Genomic DNA, 27,708 nt, shown 5'->3' on the forward strand with positions numbered 1-27,708 from the left:
TTTCTTAGCTTTCCCAAGAATTCAGTATGCAATGAAGACTGTTAATAATTATAATTACACATACACTTGTTGGGGGAGTTGGTCTCACTTGAATGACCAGAGAATTGATTGACTTGCAGGTTTCAAGTTGGCTGGCTTCATGGCTAGCCACATCTTGTTGAATTCTGAAGTATCTATTCTAAAATCCATTTTATACATTTCTTTGACTCCATCTATTTAATCCCATTGCAAACTTTTCTCATCAATTAGCTGCACACAGTTTGAGTACAGAGTCTTCACCTTAATGAAGTCTCAATTAAGTGAGTCAACTAGATTCAACCTGTCACCCTGTAACTGATGAGTTAGATAACTGTAAATGGGTTAACACTTGCTTTTTCTTGAGTCGTCTTGAAAAATTAAGTTCAAAGGAGAGCTGAGGTGTCTGAGAAACTTGGACAATAGTTGAATGCTTATCAGCTAAACTTTGTCAGAGAGCATGTAATTTTGTTGACTTTTTATGCTTTCTGACAGAAGCTCACTTAAATCCAAATTAATATAATTTACTGTTTTTTTACATCCCGGGGCGTTTTTAAGCATTAGCTGAGGGTCAATACTCAAAGTAGTCAGCCAATTCTCATTGGAAAATTCAAGAAATTTAAGGATGTAGGTGTGAAGCATTTTTATCAAAATCTCTGCCTTTAAAGCTGAACTAGCTGATTTGAAATTAAATAATGGCAGTAAGAAAATAAATCAAATTTAATTGAGTTAATTTGTTTGTCTTTCATTATCTATATGTTTCCAACTTGATTGCAAGGCATTTATAAAAACCTATTTTTATTTTATTAGCAATCCTTCCTCCCATGGATATTATTCCGCTTCTCTTCAAATCTGCTGTCATACTCATACCCGCTTTTGATCCCTATCTCCTTGCAAACTACCAATTCACTTAAAAACACCTTTCCTCTCCACTCCTAAAATGTGTTCTTGCCCCTTCATTACTAAAAGCACCATATTTCTAACACAATAATGCTACCTCTCTCTCTTCCTCTGTTTTCTGTCAAAACTCTCAAATTCTCATACGCACCTTTGTCACCTTCATGTTAATAATTCCAATGACTTTCAAATCAGCCACGAAACAAGGTTCAGATGCAAAACTGTGCTGGAGACATTGTACAACTACCAGGTATTGACGCATATCTTGCTCTGCGCCAAGTCCCACCCAATAATCAGTTCTACTTGATAATTAGCTCTGTTTGACAAGAACTTACGGCTTCCCTGTCCCTTTGATGTTAAATTTTCCTCGTAGCTTTCAAAGCCTTTCGTGGCCTGCCCTTGCCCCAACTGCCGAATCTCCTCCAGTCTTACATCTTTGGATTTTCTCAAATTCTTTTCCAATTCTAGTGTTTTATGCATGCCTGATTTTAATCATCCTACATTGGTAGCCTTCACCAGCCTAGAATCTAAGGTATGAAATTTTGTCTCAAATGTTCTCACCTTCTCCACCCTTCTCTGTTCATTGAAAATGCACCTTAAAAACGATAACTTTGATCAAACATTTGGCCATCTGTCCTAATATCTCTTTACAAGGCTTGGTGTCAGATTTTCTTTGATAATGATCCCGTGAAATGCCCAAAGGCATTTGTCAGTTTGCCAAGCTTTACCATTCTTAAAAGCTTGTGTTAAAACAGCATTTCATTACTTTGCATTGAGCTTCTCTGCAATAGTTTTATGAAAAAATTCAGTTAAATCCCACACAAGATAGCTTCAACTTCAAGTTTAATGACAGATGCTGCTGCCGTGAACTTTTGAATTGTTGGAGACTTGCATGGATTTCAAATCCAAACTGCTGTCTTCTATGCCGGAGATTTTTTTTAAAAATGTGCAAGATACTTCTGAATGTAAATCTCTAAATGATGCATTAGTGCTTGTGAAAATAAAGCTGGTACTTGTGGCATGTTTCATTTTGATTCTAAGATATTCCTACTTGTTTTTTTTCCCAAGGAATAGTTTTCATCTTCTGAAGAAAAACTCAAAACTATTAAGGGAACTTAAAAATTTGGACTCAAGACAGTGGTGAGTATTTTTGATTGTGCTATTTATGAACTGGTAAATATTGACAATTGTACAAATTACAGTGGATGTGATATTAAAAGCTAGTGTTAAAACAGCATTTCATTACTTTGCATTGGGCTTCTCTGCAATAGTTTTATGAAAAAGTTCAGTTAAATCCCACACAAGATAGCTTCAACTTCAAGTTTAATGACAGATGCTGCTGCCCTGTACTTTTGAATTGTTGGAGACTTGCATGGATTTCAAATCCAAACTGCTGTCTTCTATGCCGGAGATTTTTTTTTAGAATGTGCAAGATACTTCTGAATGTAAATCTCTAAATGATGCATTAGTGCTTGTGAAAATAAAACTGGTGCTTGTGGCATGTTTCATTTTGGTTATTTCTGTAATAAATAGATAGTGCTGCTTACGAATTCAGAAACCTTCAGCTTGGACTTGAATTCACCTTCTAGCGATCTTCCTATCATCATAATCATGTTCAATCTGTAAAAGTATTTCAGGAATATTGTTTTGAAATCGTTTGTGCTGAATTGTATGCAGCTGGCTAATTTTTTGTGTTTTGGAATATTTAATTCTAAGAATTCTGGAATATAGTCATGTTTTTTGTCAGTGTAGAAATTAAACTAGATATCCTTACGTTCAGAATTGAATTCTGTTTGTATTGCTGTCACATTCCACAACTAATGATTAATTGCTTGTATTAAAACTTTACCATTTTATTTTAATGCCCTCTTGTGGCTGGGAGCCCAATCTCATGAGGCTGCAGCCATTTTGTATTGCTTCAACAGTTGGGTTTTGTGGTTGCATTTGTTTGTTTTCACATGAACACTGATACTGTAATCCATTTTAAATGTCAACTTGAAGGTAAACGCAACCTATTTGGCATGGCAGCAGCCTCTGTGTATCTGATCAAACAAAAAAAAATGAGTTGATGCAGTATATAATACTCAGATGTTGATCTCTACATAGCCCGCAGTAATACACAGCAGTAAGCCCTGGAACTATGGCAGACATGCTTGGAACACTGAAACAGTGACACTGAGGAAGGATTGAGGCAGTCAATTCATTTCACCTTCAGTATCAGAAGCTAATCTACACTTTGACACTTGATTACAACTTTTCAACCTTCCTCATTGAAGGCCTCACCTGAGAGCAGAAGATCAAGAATACCCTATGTATTGATTCAGAGAGAAAATGACCGCACTTCTCCAGAATTCAGTACTCAACCAAAGGTGAACATTGTACCTGACACTTGGGCAGTTGGTGAATTTCTGCTCCAATGTATCTCTCAACTCTGTAAAATATTAACATTACTTGTTTTAGTATGACAGACTTATTTGCCTGTGGCATGGTTTCCAGGTCATAGTTGTCCAGTGCTTAAATCTGGCTGACTTCAGAAAACCAGATGAAAGATATGAGGATCCATATGATGGCCATTTCTCAGGAAATCCTTTTGCTAAAAGATGGGTTCCATCATCATGGTCTACCTGTTGACAAGAATAGAGAGATGTCATTCTCACTGAAGAATATAATGGGCCTACAGTGGCTGCAACTTATCAACCGACAGTGTAGGTACAGCACTATAGTTCAGACACCATTGTGATCTGCAAATCTGCTGACGCGAAGACTCCACATTGCTGTTTGGTCCTCACCTAATGAGATCAGACCAGGTAACTGTCTTCACACACATGATGGGTGTCATGGTGTTACATAAACGAGTGGTTCGACCAATTAAATGTTTCCTCAGTAAGCGTAGTTTTCGAAACCATCAGACTATGTTGAAAGCTGCTATAACAAATGATGATGTCATCACTGCAGACTTTTGTTTAGAAGAAAGGGGTGAAGAAGCTACTGATACTTTGTTGCAGTCAGTTGCCCTACAGTTAGGTCTGTCTGTGGAAACCAGTGGTGTGTCTGTTTGCCCAGCTAAACAGAGCACTAATTGGTGACTCCTCAAATATGTTTATGATTCTCAGTTCCATCTTCCTCTTGCCCTTGATGAATGAGACACATCCAGGTACTTGGCATTTCCTCGAGCTGAACAGCAATCTGGTCGGGGATTTCATAGAGATAACTTGACCAGATGATCTAATGACATTTGCAGTTGATCCATCCTTACTTCCTTCAGGACCAAAGTATACCAAGCCCCACACATTTGAATAGTACTGCTGACAGGTATCACCTCATCAATCACCGCTGTGAGCTCTAAGTCCTGTCTCACAATGAGCATTCCGTTCAGATATGGTCTATCTTCACTGCCAGCAGCCGAGGTTTTGGCTTTGATGAAACAATGTGATACAATTTATAGTCCTGTTTGTTCTGTGAGCTTTGGTCCTGCAAGGAATAGCTAAATATTGTTTAAACCCCTCTTGTGCAGAAGTTTTACAAAGAAGGTGATGGTCAATCCACCTGAGTTGAATTCAAATTAAATAGAAATCATAACTTTGGTACAGAAGCAGACATTTGGCTGATCAAGTTTTGGCAGGTGGTATTCTCCATATCTGTTGCATATTCTGGTGCCAACTATCTGCTGGTTTCTCATGAACTTTTAATACTTTATTTTAAATTTGCAATCTAACTTCCCTTTTAAAAGCATGTATGCACACAATGATGGCGAAGTAAAGACTATGGTTCATCAAATCTGTCCCACACGATTGTGATATCTTGTTGATCACAATATTTACTCTCCAACCCACCCAAAACAATATGGCCTCCTGGGAGAGGCACAAAACCAGCCTATTAACCCAAATCAATTTGAATGTGGGGTTCCTCTCTAACTCATTAAGTGACCAAAACTACTCCAGGTGATCAGTTATTCGCTGAAGTACCTACCTTTCAAAAGAAATGCTATCTGCCCAAACCACCATTTCAAAAGGCTTTGACTTTGTTTATTATTTAACAGGATATCGTGTTGTAGGTTTTGAAAGCATTTATTGCATATTTTACAGAGAAACCCCTTCTGTGGTCCCTCTTTTGGAAGACTAAGTAGACAATATCTGCTGGACTTTGTTGAGCCACCATCTTCATAACTTCAAGAAAAAACCTCTTTCTATCCTAGCAATCTTTTATTGCATTCCCAATTGTTCCCTTAAGCATCTTTCTTATTGTTAAACAATGAATCTGTTGTTGCCACGTTCTGTGTTGTGGTTTCTTTTTTAATGTATGGTGTTATGGGCAAATCACTACAAGCTACATTTAATTCAGTTACTTAAAAAATCTCAGACTGGGTGACTGCTTTGCAGAATACCTACTTTCTGTCCCCAACTATGAGCTTAAGCATCCAGTTGTCTACCACTTCAACACTACCATGTTCATTAGCCAAAATCTCTGTCTCAGGCTTGCTGCAGTGCTTTGAAGCTCCGTGCGAGTTGGAATAGTAGTATCTCATTTTCCCCCAGGGACCCTGCAGCCCTGTGGATTCAATATCGAGTTCAACAATTTTACTGCTTGTGCACCTTCTCCCACATCCTTAGCCCAACTCCCACACACTAGGTATTGTCATCACAAGGGCTACTACCACACACAACCCATTGTCACTTACTAATCATCCTCATTAGCAGCTTTTCATTCTCCCAGGCTGACCTTTATCTATTCCTTTATCTGTCCAACTGTTTTTCTGTTTCTGGGCTCTATCTACACCTATTGTTTACGCCTTCCCCTACACCCTGTCTTCTGCATTAAAAAAAACCCATCAGTTCTGAAGAAGGGTCACTGGACCTGAAACATTATCTCTGCTTCTCTCCAAGAATGCTGCCAGATCTGCTGAGTTTTTCCATCAATTTCTGTTTTTGTCACTGCTATTCCTTTTCTGATTCATTTAAAATCTACCCCCTTAACTCTATGCATGTATAATTTACTACTACATTTTTCTATACAGTGGATCCCCAATTTATCAATGTCCAATTTACAAACACTTGTAATTACAAATGGGATCCCGTACAGAGATGTAATTTTAAAGATCTGAACATTTCCTGTACTTGGGAATGCCTACTTTGTGTTATCCTGCATTATGTTGCAACTTGCCTATGAATAGACTTGTGAACAGACTTCAGAATCAAACCCAATAGCAACCTGGGCCTGCCTGCACATTAAATTGCAATTTGTTCATTCTGCTAGCCTGTGACCTATTGTAGTTTTTTAATATTTTGTTGCAATTTGCTATTTGCCTCAAATTCATCCACTCTCATCCACCCATCCAATATTGTTCCTTCAGTTTGTAAATCCAGATGAATTATGTAATTAATAAATAGGAGTGCTACAAGGAGGACAACTGAAAGCACCACTCTCAAAACCATTCCCATCTGCAAAATGTTTCCTTGTTTTCTGTGTTCTAAACATCTCTTCTGGTTTGGCATATTTCTGTTAACTTTATATCCTATTTTCTTTTTCATGTTGGTACCTCATCAAACCAAATTATGATTTCTCTTTGTGCAAAACCAGGTCAAGCGGAGCTTCATTCCTTACTGGATGAGAAACATAGTAACTGTGCAAATGCACCTGAATCCACTTTAAAAAGTCATTATTTTCTCACCACGTGCTTTTTATCTGCCGTGGTCTACTTTGAGATGACAAAAATCACCTTGAATTGTATGTTTATTGTTGGCACGTGACTTTGTAGTTTGTTTACAAATTTCAGCCAGTATTGATATGAATGAAAAGGGAACACATAACCCAGTACATCATCTGTGCAAGGTATAATACATTTTCTTCCCTCTTTCCGTCATGTTCAATAGATAAATGGCATCCAGGCACTAACTTGGCTTCCTGTTTAAGGATGCTGTTCACAATGATATAGTAGCTGCATGGTGTGACAGATGTAGCAATTGGCTGATTTTGGAAACTACCAACATTGGTAAAAACATGGGTATGTCATGTTGTTGAATTATACAGTTTATAGTTGTGCGTTCTTTTCGTAAAGAACTGGATAATTAAATTCAAAAAATCTGAAGCAATGAACCAAAAAAACCTCAAACTCAACAAGCCACTGCTTCAAAAATGTCTGTGTTCAGAAAATTTCCATAGTTATATTTCTGACGCAAATAGATTACTAAAATAAAGGAGATAGTAGGAACTGCAGATGCTGGAGAATCCGAGACAACAAGGTGCAGGGCTGGATGAACACAGCAGGCCAAGCAGCATCATAGGAGCAGAGAGGCTGACGTTTCGGGCCTAGACCCTTCATCAGAAAAGGGGGAGGGAAAGGGGGTTCTGAAATAAATAGGGAGAGGGTGGGAGGCGGAAAGAAGATGGATAGAGGAGAGGATAGGTGGAGAGGAAACAAACAGGTCGAAGAGGCGGGGATGGGGCCAGTAAAGGTGAGTGTAGGTGGGGAGTTAGGCAGGGGATAGGTCAGTCCAGGGAGGACGGACAGGTCAAGGGGGCGGGATGAGGTTGGTCGGTAGGAGATGGAGGTGCGGCTTGAGGTGGGAGGAGGGGATAGGTGGGAGGAAGAACAGGTTAGGGAGGCAGGGACGAGCTGGACTGGTTTTGGGATGCGGTGGGGGAGGGGAGATTTTGAAACTTGTGAAATCCACATTGATACCATTGGGCTGCAGGGTTCCCAAGCGTGACCCACGCCCTCCACCTCCTCCAGAACTTCCAATTCCCCGGTCCCCAACACCTCATCTTTACCATGGACGTCCAGTCCCTCTACACCTGCATTCCCCATGCAGATGGCCTTAAGGCCCTCCGCTTATTCCTGTCCCGCAGGCCCGACCAGTCCCCCTCCACTGACACCCTCATCCGCTTAGCCGAACTCGTCCTCGCCCTCAACAACTTCTCTTTCAATTCCTCCCACTTCCTACAGACAAAGGGGGTAGCCATGGGTACCCGCATGGGCCCAAGCTATGCCTGCCTCTTTGTAGGTTACGTGGAACAATCCCTCTTCCGTACCTACACCGGCCCTAAACCCCACCTCTTCCTCCGTTACATTGATGACTGTATCGGCGCCGCCTCGTGCTCCCACGAGGAGCTCGAACAGTTCATCCACTTCACTAACACCTTCCACCCCAACCTTAAATTTACCTGGACCATCTCTAATACCTCTCTCCCCTTCCTGGACCTCTGTCTCCATATCGGGCAACCACCTAGAAACCGATGTTCATTTCAAGCCCACCGACTCCCACAGCTACCTAGAATACTCCTCCTCCCACCCACCTTCCTGCAAAAATGCTATCCCCTATTCCCAATTCCTTTGCCTCTGCTGCATCTGCTCCCAGGATGAGGCATTCCACTCCCGTACATCTCAGTTGTCCTCGTTTTTCAAGGACCGTAACTCTTCCCCTGCCCCCCCGCCCCGGTGGTCGAGAACGCCCTCAACCGTGTCTGCCACATCCCATCCACGCAATTAGAACCAAAAAAGAATCCCCCTCGTCCTCACGTACCACCCCACCAACCTCTGGATCCAACGCATCATCCTCCGACACTTCCGCCATCTGCAATCCGACCCCACCACCAAAGACATCTTTCCCTCCCCACCCTTATCTGCTTTCCGGAGGGACCACTCTCTCCGTGACTCCCTTGTCCGCTCCACACTCCCCTCCAGCTCCACCACACCCGGCACTTTTCCCTGCAACCGCAGGAAGTGCTACACCTGCCCCCATACCTCCTCCCTCACCCCCATCCCAGGCCCCAAGAAGACTTTCCACATCAAGCAGATGTTCACCTGCACATCTGCCAATGTGGTATACTGCATCCGCTGTACCCGGTGTGGCTACCTCTACATCGGGGAAACCAAGCGGAGGCTCCGGGACCGCTTTGCAGAACACCTACGCTCGGTCCGCACTAAACAACTGCATCTCCCAGTCGCGAACCATTTCAACTCCCCCTCCCATTCCTCAGACGACATGTCCATCCTGGGCCTCCTGCAGTGCCACGACGATGCCACCCGAAGGTTGCAGGAACAGCAACTCATATTCCGCTTGGGAACCCTGCAGCCCAATGGTATCAATGTGGATTTCACAAGTTTCAAAATCTCCCCTCCCCCACCGCATCCCAAAACCAGTCCAGCTCGTCCCTGCCTCCCTAACCTGTTCTTCCTCCCACCTATCCCCTCCTCCCACCTCAAGCCGCACCTCCATTTCCTACCGACCAACCTCATCCCGCCCCCTTGACCTGTCCGCCCTCCCTGGACTGACCTATCCCCTTCCTAACTCCCCACCTACACTCACCTTTACTGGCCCCATCCCCGCCTCTTCGACCTGTTTGTTTCCTCTCCACCTATCCTCTCCTCTATCCATCGTCTTTCCGCCTCCCACTCTCTCCCTATTTATTTCAGAACCCCCTTCCCCACCCCCTTTTCTGATGAAGGGTCTAGGCCCGAAACGTCAGCCTCTCTGCTCCTATGATGCTGCTTGGCCTGCTGTGTTCATCCAGCCCTGCACCTTGTTGTCACTAAAATAAAGGAGCCTTTTTTACTGAAGTTACAAAGAAAAAGTATGGCACTGTATCTTCCACCTGAGATTTTAATTGTTACATTTAGCCTTAAAACATTGACATTGGGGTGGAGGCTTGAGATTGATGTACTTCCTGCTCCTGATCGTTATCAATCACTGCTGAAAGAGTCTTGAATGGAAATCATTCAGTGTTAATTGGCTTCATTGTAATGATTCCTGTATTTTTGAAAGGCTTACTGCCATTCATTGGAGTCTCAAGGGGCCCTCTTGTGGCACAGGAGTAGAGTCCCTACCTCTGGACCAGGAAGCATGGGTTCAAGACCCGCCTGCTGTAGAGGTGTATAATAGCATCTCTGAATAGGTAGATGAAAAAATAGGTCTGCAGAGTCTCATTGATGAAGCCATTTCTGTGAGGGACAAAAGGAACCAGCTTTGAGAAACTGGAGAGGAGAACAAATAAAATGCACCTTTTCTGATTTAAAGGTATGAATGTTCCAGTCACAGTTATTCTTTGGAACCCTGATGCTCCTCTGTGGTCTAGTTACCTGTAGCCAAATTTTGCAAGGCTGCTGGTAGAGGAATTGTGGTCATGTTAACAGTGACAGAAGGATGTTTACCACAGGCAAATCAGCATGGAAATTCCAGAGCTGTGGATAGTCACTCACTGCTCTGAGATCAGGGTGAACAACCTTCTTGCATTTTCTAGTTCACGCCTGTAATTTAGCCAACTGTCCCATATCCAATGTTAGGTATTCCTTGGACACGCTTTTTCCTGAATTTCATCTTTTACCTGGAGGCTTTTTTTTCATGGCGTGTGCTGGACACAGTTGGCAGGTATTTACCTTGAGCTTGAGGTTCTCCTGCATCAGTATTCCACTTCTGCGAAGGTGAAAGCAAAAGTGGTGCAGTTCACGTGGCTACAGACCTCTTGGCAACTCCGCTCGCAGTGCTCTTGGGTTCACCAATGTCCCCATCGCCTTATCTATAAAGAGGCATTTGCCTAGCTGGCCACAATCAATAACTATTGACAATGTCACCTCTCTGCCCCACATTACCATTTGAAAAACGTTTTAAAAGTTGCACTGTGTTTACCAGGTCACTTTGTAATGGTGGAATGCCTCTAGTTAACTTTTAGTTTTAAAAAATCTGAACATATAACTTCTTTCTGTGTCCCGCATGTGTTCAGATCTTTAGTTTTGTCTGTTTTTAAAAAAAAATTAAGTGATTTCATTTTGGTGCTGTTTCCTTCGTGTTAGAGAGCTCTATGGTTGATCCCAGAGCCCAATATCATCACTCCTGTTCACACAATGAATGTCCATTGAAGAAAGCTGCAGTCACTTACAGTACCGCTGCATGGCACTAGAGATGAAATCTCACCAAAGAGAGCACTTGATCTCTCAGCAGTACCTGGTGGTGAGCACTGTTGCATTGGCACTGATTGCAAAATTAAGCTTATTTTCATGGTTGATTTATTTTGAATTTTCTGTTGAGTTTCCTTTTGTATGACCTTGAATAATTCAGCAAATCAAACACCAGTTCAATTCAGAAAGCAAGTAGTCTACCAATTGATCAAATGTATTCACCAGAAACTTCGTCAATCGAATAATGAAACTATTCATGAATTTGCTAATCATGAAAGAGCTAGTTATTTCAAAATGATCTTATTAACTATTGAGTTATTAATTGGTCTGAATTAAAGCATAATGTTTTGGTATCATAATATGCAATGAGGGATTTTAGTTAATATGCAGATACTCAGTTCTAAATATTGTGAAGCAGTAGAAACGTTCTAAATTGATGGTACCAATAAGCTTAATTTGGAGAATTCGTATGACTATCTTCCATTTTTCAGCATAATGTAATAAATGAGGCTTCTATTTTTCTGTTGGATTTTCAAAAATAACATGCTATTCGTTGAACTTTCTTGTTCCTAGCTTCTAATATCCGATTTTTGGGGTTGTGTAGTTTTTCTGTTGCATGATCAAGTCAGCTGAATGCTGCAGATCTGTCAAAGGTTTGTTGCTATACAAACGTGATACTTGACCAGCAATGAGAATTAAATAACAACTAACTGGAGAAACTCAGCAGGTCTGGCAGCATTTGTGGAGAGAAAGCAAAGTTAATGTTTTGAGTCCAGTGACATTCTTCATGCAGTTGATTCTGAATGAGGGTCACTGGACTCAACATTAACTGTGCTCTCTCTCCACAGATGTTGCCAGACCTCTTGAGTTTCTCTAGCAATTTCAGTTTTTGTTTCCAATATTCAATGTCTAGAGTTCTTTGTTTTATTTAACAATAATTAAATATTTTGTTTCCAATTGGATGCAATAATAGTATGTTGTGTGAATAGCTTTTTATGTCTTCTCATTCTGTAATATTTAGAGCCATAAAACTAATACATGAATTTGCAATTCTTATTTTCAAGTCGGGAAACTCATAAGATTGCAGTGTTTTACATTATGGAAGGACAGGAAGACAAATATTCAATTCTATCCAACACTGGAGGAAGCCAAGCATATGAAAACCTTGTCTCTGGGCTTGGCTGGGAGGTATAGAATTTTTCTTCCCTCTACGTACATTCTCTGAGAATATTTTAAGAAATTTTATTATTGTATATTAACTCCTCATATTTTAAAATACTTTTTAATGTCAAATTGTGTGAATAAATTATATTGGTAAATGTTTTCAGCAATTCTTTTGATTCATTGAAGTTTATTAAAACGGATACTTTACATATTTATTACTTCACCCTCTAAAAAATGTTTCTTAGACTCATCAGGACAGTCCTAACACTGAAAAGAACGTGTAGCTGATACTTGGTGATCCAAAATCTTGCAAGAATTATATATGCACACTGTGTCTCAATTCTCCCTTGCCCTCAAACTGCAGCTTAAATGCAGTCTGAATATATGCAAGAATTGTGCTAAGATCCTATAAGAGTCATGATTGTGAGATAGAAGTTTAAACAGCAGGATCAACTCAGATAAAATACAAGTGGAAAGAGTTATTGACAGTGCTATCAAGCAGCATTCTCTCACCACCAACTTGTCTGCCAGGTTCACTTAGATTCAGGCCTAGTCACAGCATTTTTCCAAGCATGGAACCAAAGGACTGAATTCCAGAGGTGAAAGTAACAATTGTTGACACTGAGGCAGAATTTGATTGGATGTGATATCAAGGAACCTTCATGAATTTGATGTCAGTGGAAATCAGGAACCAAGCGTTCCATTGACTTGGACCTGGAAGGAAGAGGGTTTAGATTGCTGGAAGCCAGTAATCTCAGCCCCAGGATATCATTGCTGGAATTCCTCCGAGCAGTGTCCAAACACAACCGTCTTCATTCTTTTGTATATGGTTTTCCCTCTATGATAACGTTAGAATTGGTAGTTAGAATCATGTGAAGGTGACGGGAGTCTGGAGAGTCCTACATTCCCTGTTGCGAAGGTCTGCGTGTCATGTACTAACAAAGCCAGGATTAAAGATTCCGGTGCCAAAAGTTCCACCCACTGAGAACTGCTGGCCAGTCAGATGAGCAGCTCATTTGTATTCAGCAGTATCACGCAGGAAGAAGGGGCTGTTGCTGGTACCACACCAGTCCAAAGCGCCTCGTTGAGGAGGGACCAGATATGTGCTAGATATATTGTTTTGGTGGGGGGGGGGTGCTTTTTGTATGTTAATGGGGTGTCAACAGCATGGCAGTGTGGTGGCTTTCACTTAGATGCCCTCCATTCCTGAGGGAGATCAGTTTCAATAGTGCTAAGTATCTTTAATCAAGGAATTTCCCTCTCTCCCCGGGAGTCTAAAACAAATGCCAGAGTTTGGTTGAAACACTTCATGTCCACCACTGGATTAACATTAACAGGATGACACCCTATGCGGATCTCAGTCTGTGGAGAGTGGGAAGGCTATATATTCACCAGTTTAAGCATTCACTCCTTACCCCACCTATACAGTGTCTGCACTGTATAAAATACGCACTGCAGCAAATCACCAAGGCCTATTCACCAATCCCTTCCAAGCCTACAGCCTCTGCTATGTAGCAGAATAAGGGCAGAATGTGAGTGAAATACCACCACCTGTAAGTTCCCCTCCAAGTAGAACACCACTCTAATTTGGAAATAAATCACTGTTTCCTTCATTGTGGTTGGATTGAATTCTTGGAACTCACTCTATAACAGTACTGAGCGAGTAACTTACACACTTGATAGTTAAAGAAGGTGTTATGCCTCACTGGGATAGTACCCTGGAATTCAAGCCCTGCTTTTTCTGGGATCATCCCAAAAGTTAATTTGATCAAAGTATGCAAAGTCCTCAATTTACCTGTTTGATAAGACTCCAGTTAACAGAAAGCACTGAATTAACAAGAACTACTCCTTACAAATAAATAGTCTCTAAACATAGATAAACAACAATGAACTGTCAACACATGGTAATAGTTAAAACTCATGTCACTTCTAAAGACGCACTGTGTACACAGATGGACATAGACTGGTAAAAATACATTGTTATGGATGATGGGGCAGAAAAATACTGGGGAAAAGTTAAATGGTACCAGTCCTCAGGATTCACAAATTATACAGTCCCCAACCTATTGGGTAAAATCAGCAGCACAGAGAACTAGTGGGAATAATTAACTGTCTTTTTTTTTTTTAGTTTGATATTTTACTGGAGAGTGAAAGACACCACCTCCTCTTGTAGGAGTCCAAGGGATTCTGACTGTATCGTTCATACCCACAAGCTGTTCAGCTGTCCAGGAAGCAATCAGATAGTTGTCATCAAGTTGATGATCTTTGTCATTCACAACTGATCGCAATTCCACAAACCAACCACAGATCAAGCTCTTAAATTAGTTAGACTAGTTTGGTTTTACTTTCAAGTTTTGGTCTACCTGACCAAGTCCTTGAATAGTCCACTGCAGGCTCATCCAAAAAGTCCTCAAACAGAAAATTTGTTTTATGTTCCTCATGCCTTCATTGAACCAGTGAAAGTCATTGTCACACCATTCATGTTCCTCCTGTTTTCTGCCTTCTTCCTCTAATTAAACTAGTGCTTCTGCATCAGTGCTCCTGTTCCATGCCCAAAAAGTACCTGATTTATGGTGTTAAGATCTGACCAAGTGCTTAGCTAGGTCCTGAGATGTTTTGCTCTGTTGTGCAAGTGCTGTATGCTTCCAGAATCTCAGTTGCTTTGTGCAACAAATTTAAGAGGTAATATCTTGATTACCCATTTTGGAAAATAGGAAAGTGTACATGCCTTTTGTAATTAATTCATCTAAAACTTTACTACGTTATGTAATTTTTAAGGAACCTCCTACAATGGATGTGTGCAGTCTTTGTGTGCCCTCTATTCACGTGTTTAGGTGGAGCCTCTGCTGTTTGTGAATTGGCTTAATGGACAGATTGGAACTAAAACATAATGTTAAGGACAAGACCACCCCCTCAAAAAAAAAAACAATCAAAGGAGATAGCCTGGACCCTCAGTTTTATCTTAAAGGCTCTATGTTCCAGATGTGATTCGATTGCTAGGCTTTCACCAAATACGCTCTCTTCTTACACCTCAGCTAAAATAAAAACAAAAAAAAATTAACTTTAACTCTATTGAAATAATTAACAAAAGAATATATGACTTAAGTACTAATTATCAGCTGTTCCAGTATAGCAACAGCCCATTAAAACATCCATGGCACAGTCAAATTCAGCAAAACAAAGTTTCCCACATGCAATCTTCAGTCCAGGAGAAAGGAACACCAAAATAAGCAATCTCGCAGCATAAAAAGTACTCAAACTTTTAGCTGCAGCAGCAAGAGCTATATTTAGCAGGTTTGACAGCAACTCCAAAAACTATAGGTCTGTGTGAGCCTGACTCCATCCATTCATGCTTCTTTTGCCTAATTATTTACATTTTTTTTGAAGGATGTGGTCATTGCTAGCTGGCCGACATTTATTGCCCATCTCTAGCTGCCCTTGAGAAGGTGATGGTGAGCTGCCACCTTGAGCCTCTGCGGTCCATGTGCTGTGGGTTGATCCACATTACCCTTAGGGAGGGAATTCCAGTGTTTTGACCAAGCAAAAGTGAAGGGATGGCTATATATTTCCAAGACCGGATGATGAGTGGCTTAGAGGAGAACTTGAAGGTGGTGGTGTTCTCATGTATCTGCTGCTCTTGTCCTTCTAGACGGAAGTGATCATGGGTTTGGAAGGTGCTATCTGAAGATCTTTGGCAAATTTCTGCAGTGCATCTTGTCAATAGTACACAGTGCAACTACTGAGTGTCGGTGGTGGAGGGTGTGGATGTGGTGCCTGTCAAGTGGGCTGCTTTATCCTGGATGATGTCAAGCTTCTTGATTGTTGTTGGGGCCTGCAGTCATCCAGGCAAGTGGGGAGCATTCCATCACGTGCCTGACTTGTACCTTGTTGTAGGTGACTTAGACTCCCTACAGTGTGGAAACAGGCCCTTCAGCCCAACAAGTCCACTTTGTGGAGTCAGGAGGTAAGTTACTTGCTGCAGTATTTCTAGCCTCTGATCTGCTCTTGTAGCCACTATGGTGAGTGCAGTTGAGATTCTGGTCAATGATAGCCCCCAGGATGTTTATAGTGGGGGTTTCAGTGATGGTAACATTGAATGTCAACAGCGGCAGTTAGATTGCCCCTTCTTGGTAATGGTCATAGCCTGGCATTTGTATGGCATGAATGTTACTTGCCACTTGTCAGCACAAGACTGGGTATTGTCCAGATCTTGTTGCATTTGAACATGGACTGCTTCAATATCTCAGGAGTCACAAATGGTGCTGAACATTATGCAATCATCAGTGAACATCCCCATTTCTGACCTTGTGATGGAAGGGAGGTCATTGATGAAGCAACTGAAGATGTTTGGGCCTTGGACACTACCCTGAGGAACTCCTGCAGAGATGTACTGGAACTGTGTTGACTGACTTCCATCGACTGTGACCATCTTCCTATGTGTTGGGTATGATTCTAACCAGTGGAAAGTTTGCCTTCTGATACCAATTGATTCTGGTTTTGTTAGGGCTCCCTGATGCCACACTTGGTCGAATGCAGTCTTCGAGGGCTGTCACTCTCACCTCACCTCTGAAATTCCGGAAACACAAAATCAAGGAGCTCAAAGCTGTTTACACACTGCCTCTGAAGCGGACATTCTGTCTCCAAGCTGATAATACCAGTCTGCAAGAGAAACGGCACAGAACAAATCCCTCTCAAAGGCGCAATACCGTCAGTATTGACAAATAGGTTTATAATTGGACATATAGGTTTCATTTCTATTAAACGAAATGTTGTTTTTCTCATTTGGGTGGATGGGTAATCTCTAGTTAGTGGGTTAAAAATAAAAAAAACCATTGAAATTCGGAAAGAAGTTCTCTCTTAAAACTGTTAGAATTACTGAAATAGGTGTGCTGTCAGTAAATATTTGGAATAGTAGTAGTGATAAATCAATAAAGTGTTTTTTTTTTTACAAAGCTTACTTTTTTATTAAGAAAATATGAAAGAGATTGTTGACTTTGTTTCTGAAATCATTTCACTTATCATTCCCTAGATTGACCTTTCTACGCATTGTGGTTTTATGGGTGGTCTGCAACGTAATGGCAGTACAGGACAAACTGCACCTTACTATGCTACCTCCACTGTGGAAGTCATTTTCCATGTTTCCACACGAATGCCATCAGACTCTGATGACTCATTAACTAAAAAGGTAAATAGCTTTAACCAGAATAAGCTACTGTTCATTGCTATCATTTTCCTTCCTTAGAGAGAAGAGCTTTTGATACTCTGATAATTGCACTTGTTTAGTTTTAACATAGATGGATAGAGGTTCATAAGTGAGGGATGGATGTTAATGGTCTTTGATTATATCGGTAAAGAAACATTGGTGACGGAATTGTTTGATTAAAGTCGGCAATCAGACATGGAGAGGTAGTTGGCCATTGGTCTGAAGCAGAGGCAGATGTCTGTAAGGCTGCATTTGTGAATAAACCCACTATTAAGGAAATGATTTGTCTTGTGTTCTACTTCACCTTTGATGCATTTAACCACTGTTACTAGTGCTGGAGAAAGTCAGTTTTGTTATGTATGTTTCTGAAAGGATAATATTGCAGTTTGATGAGGAGCCACAGATAAGCTAGACAGATCCATTGTAAAGCTCTGACAACATGCTTCTATTAGCTATTAGTATGATGTGATTCGGAGAATCCATAAAACGACTTTTTTTAACGTGTCATCAAAAGAATAACAACAAATTTGATTTTTAGCTTTTACCTTGGAAGATAAGAACCAGGAGCAGTTAATTCATCCCCTCGAGCCTGCTCCACCATTCAATATGATCATGGTTGATCTCATCTTGGCTTCAACTCCACTGTCCTGCCCAGTCCCCATAACCCTTCAACCCGTTACTGATACTGCCTACCTTCTCCTCAAGGTTGCTCAGTGTCCTGGCATCCACCACCCTCTGGGGTAATGAATTCCACAGATTAATGACGATTTGAGAAGTACCATGTGTGTGGAGTTTGCACATTCTCCCCCGTGTCTGCATGGGTTTCCTTGGGGTGCTCTGGTTTCCTCCCACAGTCCAAAGATGTGCAGGTTAGGTGGATTGACCATGCTAAATGTTCAGGGATGTGTAGCTTGGATGGGTTATAGAGGGATGGGTCTGGGTGGGATGCTCCAAGGGTCAGTGTGAACTTGTTGGGCCGAAGGGCCTGTTTCCACACTGTAGGGATTCTATGATCTATGACACCAGGTTTCAGTCCAACAGGTGTTTTTTTTTTTGAAATTATAAGCTTTCTGAGTACTGTTCCTTCGTCAGGTGAAGTATGAGAGAAGAGCACACAGACACAATTTATAGACAGAGATCATATAACTGGTGTGAGTGGAGTGTCAAATAATAAGTCTCTGCAGGTGACCAAGAGTGTTAGACGGTGTGTGTAAAGTGTCATCAGCTGAATAACAAACAAAGGGATGACCTATTAACCGATTAAATGGTGCAGAGAGATAATTATAAAATATTAAAAAGAAGGTGGTGCTGGAGACAAACTAACTAACTGGAATAACACAAGTATAGGAGTCGCATGTTGAGGGTCTAACCAAAGCAATAAGTACTCTAAACTGCACAAACTAATTAAGATAGAGAGATCATAGCAATTTATCCAGGTGACGATGTCAAAACAGGACAATAAGGAAGGTGCTATAGATACAGAACAGTATGGTGGCATCACATGTAGTGTGACATGAACCCAAGATCATGGTTAAGTCCGTCTTCGTGGGTATGGAACTTGGCTATCAGTTTCTGCTCAGCGATTCTGCATTGTTGTGTATCTCGAAGGCCACCTTGGAGGATGCTTACCCGAAGATTGGAGGCTGAATGTCCTTGACTGCTGAAGTGTTCCCTGACTGGGAGGGAACATTCCTGTCTGGTGATTGTTGTGTGGTGTCCATTCATCCGTCGTATTATCTGCATGGTCTCACCGATATACTGTGCTTCGGGTCATCCTTGCCTGCAGCATATGAGAGACACAACATTGGCCAAGTCACATGAGTATCTGCTGTTGTACGTGGTGGGTGGTTTTGGCACGTGTGATGGTAGTATCTGTTTTGATGATCTGTCATGTCTTCCAGAGGTTGCCGTGGCAGGGTTGTTGGTGTTGTAGTTGATGTTGTCATGAAGGCTGGGCAGTTTGCTGCGAACTATGGTGTATTTTAAGGTTTGGCGGATTGAAGGCAAGAAGTGAAGCAACAGGGATGATCTTGGTGAGATGCTCATCATCGATGACGTGTTGAAGGCTGTGGTGAACACGGCGTAGTCTCTCCACTTCGGGGAAGTACTGGACAACAAAGGATACTGTATCAGCCATATCCTGTCTGTTTTCTGAAGAGATCGTTGTGGCTTTTCGCTGTGGCACATTGGAACTGGCGATCGATGGGTTGAGCATCGTATCCCGTTATTATGAGGGCATCCTTCAAAATCTTCAGGTGTCCATTGCATTCCTCCTCATCTGAGCAGATCCTGTGTATGTATAGGGCTTGTCCGTAGGGGTTGGCCTTTTTAATATGTTTAGGGTGGAAGCTAGAGAAGTGCAGCATCGTGAGGTTATCTGTGGGCTTGCGGTAGAGTGAGGTAATGAGGTGTTTGCCCGTGATGGAGATGCTTGAGTCCAAGAATGAGACTGATTCTGAGGAGTAATCTATGGTAAGTCTGATGGTGGGATGAAACTTGTTGATATCACAATGTCATCGCTTCAGTGATTCCTCACCATGAGTCCAAAGAAGAAAATGTCGTCAATGTATCTAGCGTTCGGGGTTGGTCGGAGGTCCTGTGAAGCAAAAGAGTCTTGCTTGAACTTTTGCATGAAAATGTTTACATATTGGGATGCAAATGTGGCCCCCTTGGCTGTTCCATATGTCTAGGTGAAGAACTGGTTGTTGAAGGTGAAAATGTTGTGGTTGAGGATGAAGCAGATGAGTTGTAGGATGGTGTCTGGAAATTGGCAGTTGGCATGGAGTACTGAGGCTGTTGCAGTGATGCCATCATTGTGGGGGATGCTGGTATAGAGTGCCAAAGCGTCCATTGTGATTTGACTGGTCTGTGGTGCTGAGTGCCTGTAAGAAATCTGTAGTGTTGTGACAGAAGCTGAGGGTTCCTTTGTACAATGGGTTTCAAGATGCCCTCGACACAGCCATACAGGTTCTCACACAGGGTCCCATTGCCTGATACAGTCATCCCTATTGCTCCATTTCTCGCCTTTAAACCGCCAAACCTTGAACAGACCATCATTGGCAGCAAACTTCCCAGCCTTCAGGACAACATAAGTACAACACTCTACAACCCTGTCATGGCAACCTTTGCAAGACATGTCAGATCATCGACATGGATACCACCATCACACGTGGGAACACCACCCACCACGTACATGGCAGATACTCGTGTGACTCGGACAATGTTGTCTATCTCATATGCTGCAGGCAACGATGCCCTGAGGCATGGTATATTGGCGAGACCATGCAGATGCTAGGACAACAGATGAATGGACACCACGCAAGAATCGCCAGACAGGAATCCTCTCTCCCAGTTTGGGAACACTTCAGCGGCCAAAGACATTCAGCCTCCGATCTTTGGGTACCCGTTCTCCAAGGTAGCCTTCGAGATACACAACAATGCAGAATCACTGAGTAGAAACACAGAAACATAGATAGGAGCAGGAGGAGGCCATTTGGCCCTTCATGCCTGCTCCGCCATTTGTCATGATCATGGCTGATGGTCCAACTCAACAGCCTAATCCTGCTTTCTCCCCATAACCTTTGATCCCATTTGTCCCAAGTGCTATATCTAGTTGCCTCTTGAATACATTCAATATTTTGGCATCAAGTACTTCCTGTGGTAATGAATTCCACAGGCTCAGCACTCTCTGGGTGAAGAAATATCTTTTCATCTCCGTCCTAAATTGTCTACCCTGAATCCTCATGCTGTGACCCCTGGTTCTGGACACCCCCACCATCGGGAACATCTTACCTGCATCTATCCTGTCCAGTCCTGTCAGAATTTTAAGTCTCTGTAAGATCCTCCCTCCTTCGTCTGAACTCCAGTGAAAACAATCCCAAACTAGTCGATCTCTCCTCGTACGTCATAGAATCATAGAAACCGCCCTTACGTCAGACCGGCCATCCCCGGAATCAGCCTGGTAAGCCTTTGCTGCACTCCCTTGAGAGCAAGAGCATCCTTCCTCGGGAAAGGAGACCAAAACTGTACACAATGTTCTAGGTGTGGCCTCACCAAGGCGCTGTATAACTGCAACAACATATCCCAGCTCCTGTACTCAAAACCTCTCACAAAATACCATTTGCCGCCTTTACCGCCTGCTGCACCTGCGTGCTTACTTTCTGCGACTGGTGCACAAGGACACCCAGGTCTCGCTGCATATTCCTCTCTCCCAATTTACAACCATTCAGGTAGTAATCTGCTGCCTTGTTTTTGTTTCTGAAACGAATAACCTCACATTTATCCAAATTATACTGCCATTGATTTGCCCACTCATCCAACCTGTCAAGATCATGCTGAAGGATCTCTGCATCATCGTCGCTGTTCACCCACCCACCCAACTTAGTATCATTTGCAAACTTGGAGGTGTTACATTTTGTTCTCTCATCCAAATCATTGATATAAATTGTAAATACCTGGGGTCCCAGCACCGATCCCTGTGGCACTCCCCTAGTTACTGCCTGCCAATTTCAAAAGGACGCATTAATTCCTACTCTTTATTTCCTCTCTATTTTCTATCCATCTCAATACACTTCTCCCCCACCCCCCAGTCCCATGCACTTTAATCTTGCATATTAATCTCTTATACGGGACTTTGTCAAACGCTTTCTGAAAGTCCAAATATACTACATCGACTGGCTCCCCCTTGTCAACTCTACTAGTTCCATCTTCATAGAATTCCAACAGATTTGTCAGGCATGATTTCCGCTTCATATATCCACGCTGACTCTGTCTGATCCTGCCACTGCTTGCTAAATGCTCTGCTATAAAATCCTTGAGAATGGATTCAAGAATTTTCCCCACTGCCAATGTTAGGCTCACCAGTCTATAATTCCCTGTTATCTCTGTCTCTCTTTTTGAATATTGGAGTGACATTAGCCACCTTCCAATCTGCAGGGACTGTTCCAGAGGCTATAGAATCCTGGAAGATGACCACCAAAGCATCCACAATTTCTAGAGCTACTTCCTTAAGTGTTCTGGATGTAGATTATCAGGCCCTGGGGATTTATCGGCCTTCAATCCCAACAATTCTCCTAGCACCATTTCTTTACTAATATTGATCTCCCTCAGTTCTTCCCTCTCACTAAATCTTGCATTCTCCAAGTTTTGTATCCATGAAGACAGCCTCAACCGTGATCTTGGGTTCATATCATGCTAAGTGTGACGCCACCACAGTTCTGTATCTGTAAAACCTTCTTTACTGTCCTGTTTTATACAATCACCTTGATAAATTATGATCTCGATACCTTAATTAGTTTGTACAGTTTTGGATTACTTCTTACTTTGGTTAGACCTTGGTATACAACTCTTATACCTATCATGTTATTCCAGTCATTTAGTTTGTCTCAAGCACAACCTTATTTTTTAATTTTTTGTGATTATCTCTCTGCCTCAATTAATCAGATTATAGGCCATCCCTTCGCTTGTTATTCAGCTGTTGACACTTTACATACACCATCTCTCACTCTTGGTCACCTGCAGAGACTTATTATTTGACACTCCACTCACACCAGTTGTATGATCTGTGCCTATAAATTCTGTGTCTGTATGCTCTTCTCTCACATTTCACCTGATGTAGGAGCTACGCTCCTAAAGTTTGTGATTTCGAATAAACCTGTTGGACTAGAACCTGGTACCGGGTGACTTCTGATATAAACGTTAACTGTGCAACCTCTCTTTGTAAAGCAAACACCTCACCTCCGGAATCAATCTAGTGAATCTCCTCTGAACTGCCTCTCCTGCAACTACGTCTCTCCTCAAGAAAGTAACCAAAACTGTACTCAATTCTCCAGGTGCTGTCTCCCTAATGCCTTGTAAAGTTTGTCAACACATCCCTACTTTTATACACTATTCCTTTAGCAAATTCCATTTGCTTTCCTTATTACCTACTGTACCTGATTACAAGTTTTCTGTGATACATGCACAAGGACACCTTCTTGCATCCCTCTGCACCTATGCACTCTGAAGTTTCTTTGCATTTACTTAATATGCCTTGCTATTCCTCCAAATAAAATGGATAACCTCACCCTTTTTATCTACATTCAACTCTATCTGCCATTTTTGCCCATTCACCTAACCTACCCATATCCACTTGTATATTTCCTTATTGGAACTTAGTTCCACATCTATCTTAGTATCATGTGCAAATTTAGCTGTAGTGCCTTCTATTCCTGCATCCAGGTCATTAAGATAGAATGTAAACAGTTGCAACCTGAGAACTGAACCTTGTTGCACCCCCACCCACCCCCCCCACCCAATGAATTACATCTTGCTAACCAGAAAAAGGCTCATTTATCCTGACTCTCTGCTGTCTGTTGGTTAGCCAGTCCTCTATCAAAGTTAATAAATGACCCCTAACCACATGTGATCTTACCTTGTGTGTCAGCCTTTTGTGTGGGACTTTATCAAGTGCTTCTGGAAATCCAGATGCACCTACAGGATTCTTTTATCCACTTTGCTTGTTACATCCTGGAAGAACTCTAGCATGATTTATCAAGGGCACTTTATCCGAATGCTCAGAGCATTCGAAACAAGGTGGATGAGTTGACTGTGCAAATCATGGCAAATGGGTATGATTTAGTGGCCATTACAGAGACATGGTTACAGGATGGTCATGGCTGGGAGTTAAAATATCCAGGGGTATCAAACTGTTCGGAAGGACAGACAGGAAGGTAAGGGAGGTGGTGTTGCTCTGATTTTTAAGGATGATATCAGGGCGGTAGTGAGAGATGATATAGGTTCTACTAAACAAAACGTTGAATCCATTTGGGTGGAAATTAGGAGAAGAAGTCACCGATAGGTGTGGTCTGTTGGCCACCAAATAATGACATCGTGGTGGGGCGGGCAATAAACATAGAAATAGCTAATGCATGTAAAAATCGTACAGCAATTATCATGGGGGATTTTAATCTACATATCGATTGGTCAAACCAGGTCGGTCATGGCAGCCTTGAGGTGGGGTTCATAGAATGCATCTGCGATAATTTCCTTGAACAATATGTAAAGGAACCTACAAAGGAGCAAGCTATTCTAGATCTAGTCCCGTGTAATGAGACAGGAATAATTAATGATCTCACAGTTAGGGATCCTCTCGGAAGGAGCGATCACAGTATGGTCGAATTTAAAATACAGATGGAGCGTGAGAAGGTTAAATCCAGTACCTATGTCCTGTGCTTAAACAAAGGAGAATATGAAGGAATGAGGAAGGAGTTAGCTAAGGTAGAATGGGAGCAAAAACTTTATGGTGGGTCAATTGAGGAACAGTGGAGGACTTTCAAAACAATTTTTTCAGTGCTCAGCAGAAGTATATTCCAGTGATAAGGAAGAACTGTAGGAAAAGAGAGAGCTAGCCATGGATGTCTCAGGAAATAAAGGAAAGTATCAGATTGAAAAAAAACACATACAAAAAAGCAAAGAGTAGTGGGAAACTAGTAGACTGGGAAATCTTTCAAGGCCAGCAGAAAGCCACAAAAAAATGTTATAAAGAAAAGTAAGATACTTTATGAGAGTAAACTAGCTCAGAATATAAAAACAGACAGCAAAAGTTTCTATAAATATTTAAATCGTAAAAGAGTGGCGAATGTAAACATTTGTCCTTTAGAGGATGAGAAGGCCAATTTAATAACTGGGAATGAGGAAATAGCCGAGACATTAAACAGTTGTTTTGTGTCGGTCTTCACAGTGGAAGACAGAAATAACATGCCGAAAACTAATGGCAAGAATGTTATAGCAGGTGAGGACCTAGAAACTATCACTGTCACTAAGGAGGCAGTGCTGGGCAAGCTAATGGGGCTAAAGGTAGACAAGTCTCCTGGCCCTGATGAAATGTGTCCCAGGGTACTAAAAGAGGTGATGGGGGAAATAGCAAATGCACTAGTAATTATTTACCAAAATTCACTGGACTCTGGGGTGGTTCCCGCAGATTCGAAAACAGCCAACGTGACGCCACTGTTTAAAAAAGGAAGTAGACAAAAAGCAGGTAACTATAGGCCAGTTAGCTTAACTTCGGTAGTGGGGAAAATGCTTGAATCTATCATTAAGGAAGAAATGGCAAGACATCTGGATATAAAATTGTCCCATTGGGAACACCCAGCATGGGTTCATGAAGGGTAGGTCATGCTTAACTAATTTGGTGGAATTCTTTGAGGACATTACTTGCATGGTGGACAATGGGGAACCTGTGGATGTGGTGTATCTGGATTTCCAGAAGGCATTTGACAAGGTGCCACACCAAAGGCTGCTACATAAGATAAAGTTGCACGGTATTACAGGTAATGTATTGGCATGGATAGAGGATTGGTTGACCAGTAGAAAGCAAAGAGTAGGGGTAAATGGATGTTTTTCTGGTTGGCGGTCAGTGGCTAGTGGTGTGCCTCGGATCAGTGTTGGGACCTCAATTGTTTACAATTTACATAGATGATTTGGAGTTGGGGACTAAGTGTGGTGTGTCAAAGTTTGCAGATGACACAAAGATGAGTGGTAGAGCAAAGTGTGCAGAAGACACTGAAAGTCTGCAGAGGGATATAGATAGTCTAAGTGAGTGGGCAAAGGTCTGGCAGATAGAGTACAATGTTGATAAGTGTGAGGTCATCCATTTTGGTAGGAGTAACAGCAAAATGGACTATGTTTTAAATGGTAAAAAATTGCAGCACGCTGCTGTGCAGAGGGACTTGGGTGTCCTTGTGCATGAATCGCTGAAGGTGGGATTACAGGTGCAGCAGGTGATTAAAAAGGCAAATGGAATTTTGTCTGCCATTGCTCGAGGGATGGAGTTTAAAAACGGGGAGGTTATGCTGCAGCTGTATAGGGTCCTGGTGAGGCCACACCTGCAGTACTGTGTGCAGTTTTGGTCTCCTTACTTGAGAAGAGATATACTAGCACTGGAGGGGGTGTAGAGGAGATTCACTCGGTTGATTCCAGAGTTGAGAGGGTTGGATTATGAGGAGAGACTGATTAGACTGAGATTATACCCATTGGAATTCAGAAGAATGAGGGGAGATCTTATAGAAACGTATAAGATTATGAAGGGAATAGATAAAGTGGAGGCAGGGAGGTTGTTTCCGCTAGCAGGTGAAACTAGGACTAAAGGGCATCACCTCAAAATAAAGGGAAGCAGATGTAGGACTGAGGTCAGGAGGAACTTCTTCACCCAAAGGGTTGTGAATCTGTGGAATTCCCTGCCCAGTGAAGCGCTTGAAGCTACCTCGCTAAATGTTTTTAAGGCAAGGCTAGATAAATTTTTGAACAGTAAAGGAATTAAGGGTTATGGTGAGTGGGCGGGTAAGTGGAGCTGAGTCTCAAAAATATCAGCCATGATCTTATTAAATGGCGGGGCAGGCTCGAGGGGCCAGATGGCCTACTCCTGCTCCTAGTTCTTATGTTCTTATAATTTACTCAATCAAGCATGATTTACTCCTCACGAATTCATGCTGACTCTCAAGTAATCCTGGATATCCTTTCAGTGTCAGTATTTAAACCAACTGTTGCATCTTTTGAGCTACATATCATGATATCTTGATTCATGTTCAAGTTCAGTTGGTAACCAGGAGGGAAACTTGGAGGAAACCTTGATACATTTTTATGGCCACGTAACCTTATTGTTCAGGGTGACAGAGGTCATTAGTTTGAGTGTTTCAAACTTATGTTAGTTAACGCACTGTTCCTTATTTCATTTGCATTTCATTGCTCATTTACAGTGGGAATTAATTTTTAATATAGCAAAGAATTTTTATTTTAAAATGATTATATTTACATGTCTGTTATTCTTTCATTCTGCAGTGCACTTGTAAACCAGCCTTTTATATGATTACAGTCACTCCTTCATTTCAACATGACCACTTTTTATAACAATATACATTGCCTGGTTGAAACAAATCACTTTGATCATTTATGTAATAGAGCTGGGTAAAGTGTGCCTACCTTTCCTACCTTACAAGAACAGAGAGCGTTTAACATATAAACAGTCCCAAGATGCTTCATAAATGGGCTATGTGTGAAGCAAATGCTCAATCAATGATGAACAGCTGAGGAATAGTGACTGAAAACTGAATTGTGAATGGGAAAATCTTCAGAACGCAGTTAATAGATTGGAAGTGGTGAAGGAATTCCACAGTATGGATCATAGGTGACTGAAGATTTTGCTAGGAGAAGGAGGAATATGCACGAAATGCCAAAGTCATGGAAACAAATTGTTCAATGGGATTGCAGGAGGCTTCAGTGCGACTGTGGGGGCAAAGCTGTTGGGGATTAAAAGGCCATACCAACAGGAAATAGGCTAAAACAGAGGCCATGTTGCCAGACCCAAAGGAAAGTGACAAGCTTGAGAGCTAGAAGGTGAAGGAAATCGGCACACAGGATTTGAGCTATACATATTTAGATGAGCAAAATGTTCAAAGATCAGAGAAGCAACAGTCCTGCCAGGTGCCTATAATATCTCAAACAGACAGTTGGAGGTGGTAAAATAAGGTAATCCACAAGAAAGTTGGAGGTGTAGAAAATG

General features: G+C 41.9%; 1 protein-coding gene across 1 annotated transcript in view; it reads left to right on the forward strand.

The window, feature by feature from the left end:
- The window catches only part of LOC109931112 (Ral GTPase activating protein catalytic subunit alpha 2), a 313,895-nt gene that overhangs the window by 70,579 nt on the left and 215,608 nt on the right, over positions 1–27,708 (forward strand). The window contains exons 11-13 of the mRNA XM_048600914.1: positions 1,981–2,052; positions 11,869–11,992; positions 16,998–17,153. Of these exons, the coding sequence (XP_048456871.1) occupies positions 1,981–2,052; positions 11,869–11,992; positions 16,998–17,153 (352 nt within the window). The remainder of the gene's footprint in view (positions 1–1,980; positions 2,053–11,868; positions 11,993–16,997; positions 17,154–27,708) is intronic.

The sequence above is a fragment of the Rhincodon typus genome, chromosome 9 (assembly GCF_021869965.1).
Source record: "Rhincodon typus isolate 14 chromosome 9, sRhiTyp1.1, whole genome shotgun sequence".
Classification (NCBI taxonomy): domain Eukaryota; kingdom Metazoa; phylum Chordata; class Chondrichthyes; order Orectolobiformes; family Rhincodontidae; genus Rhincodon; species Rhincodon typus.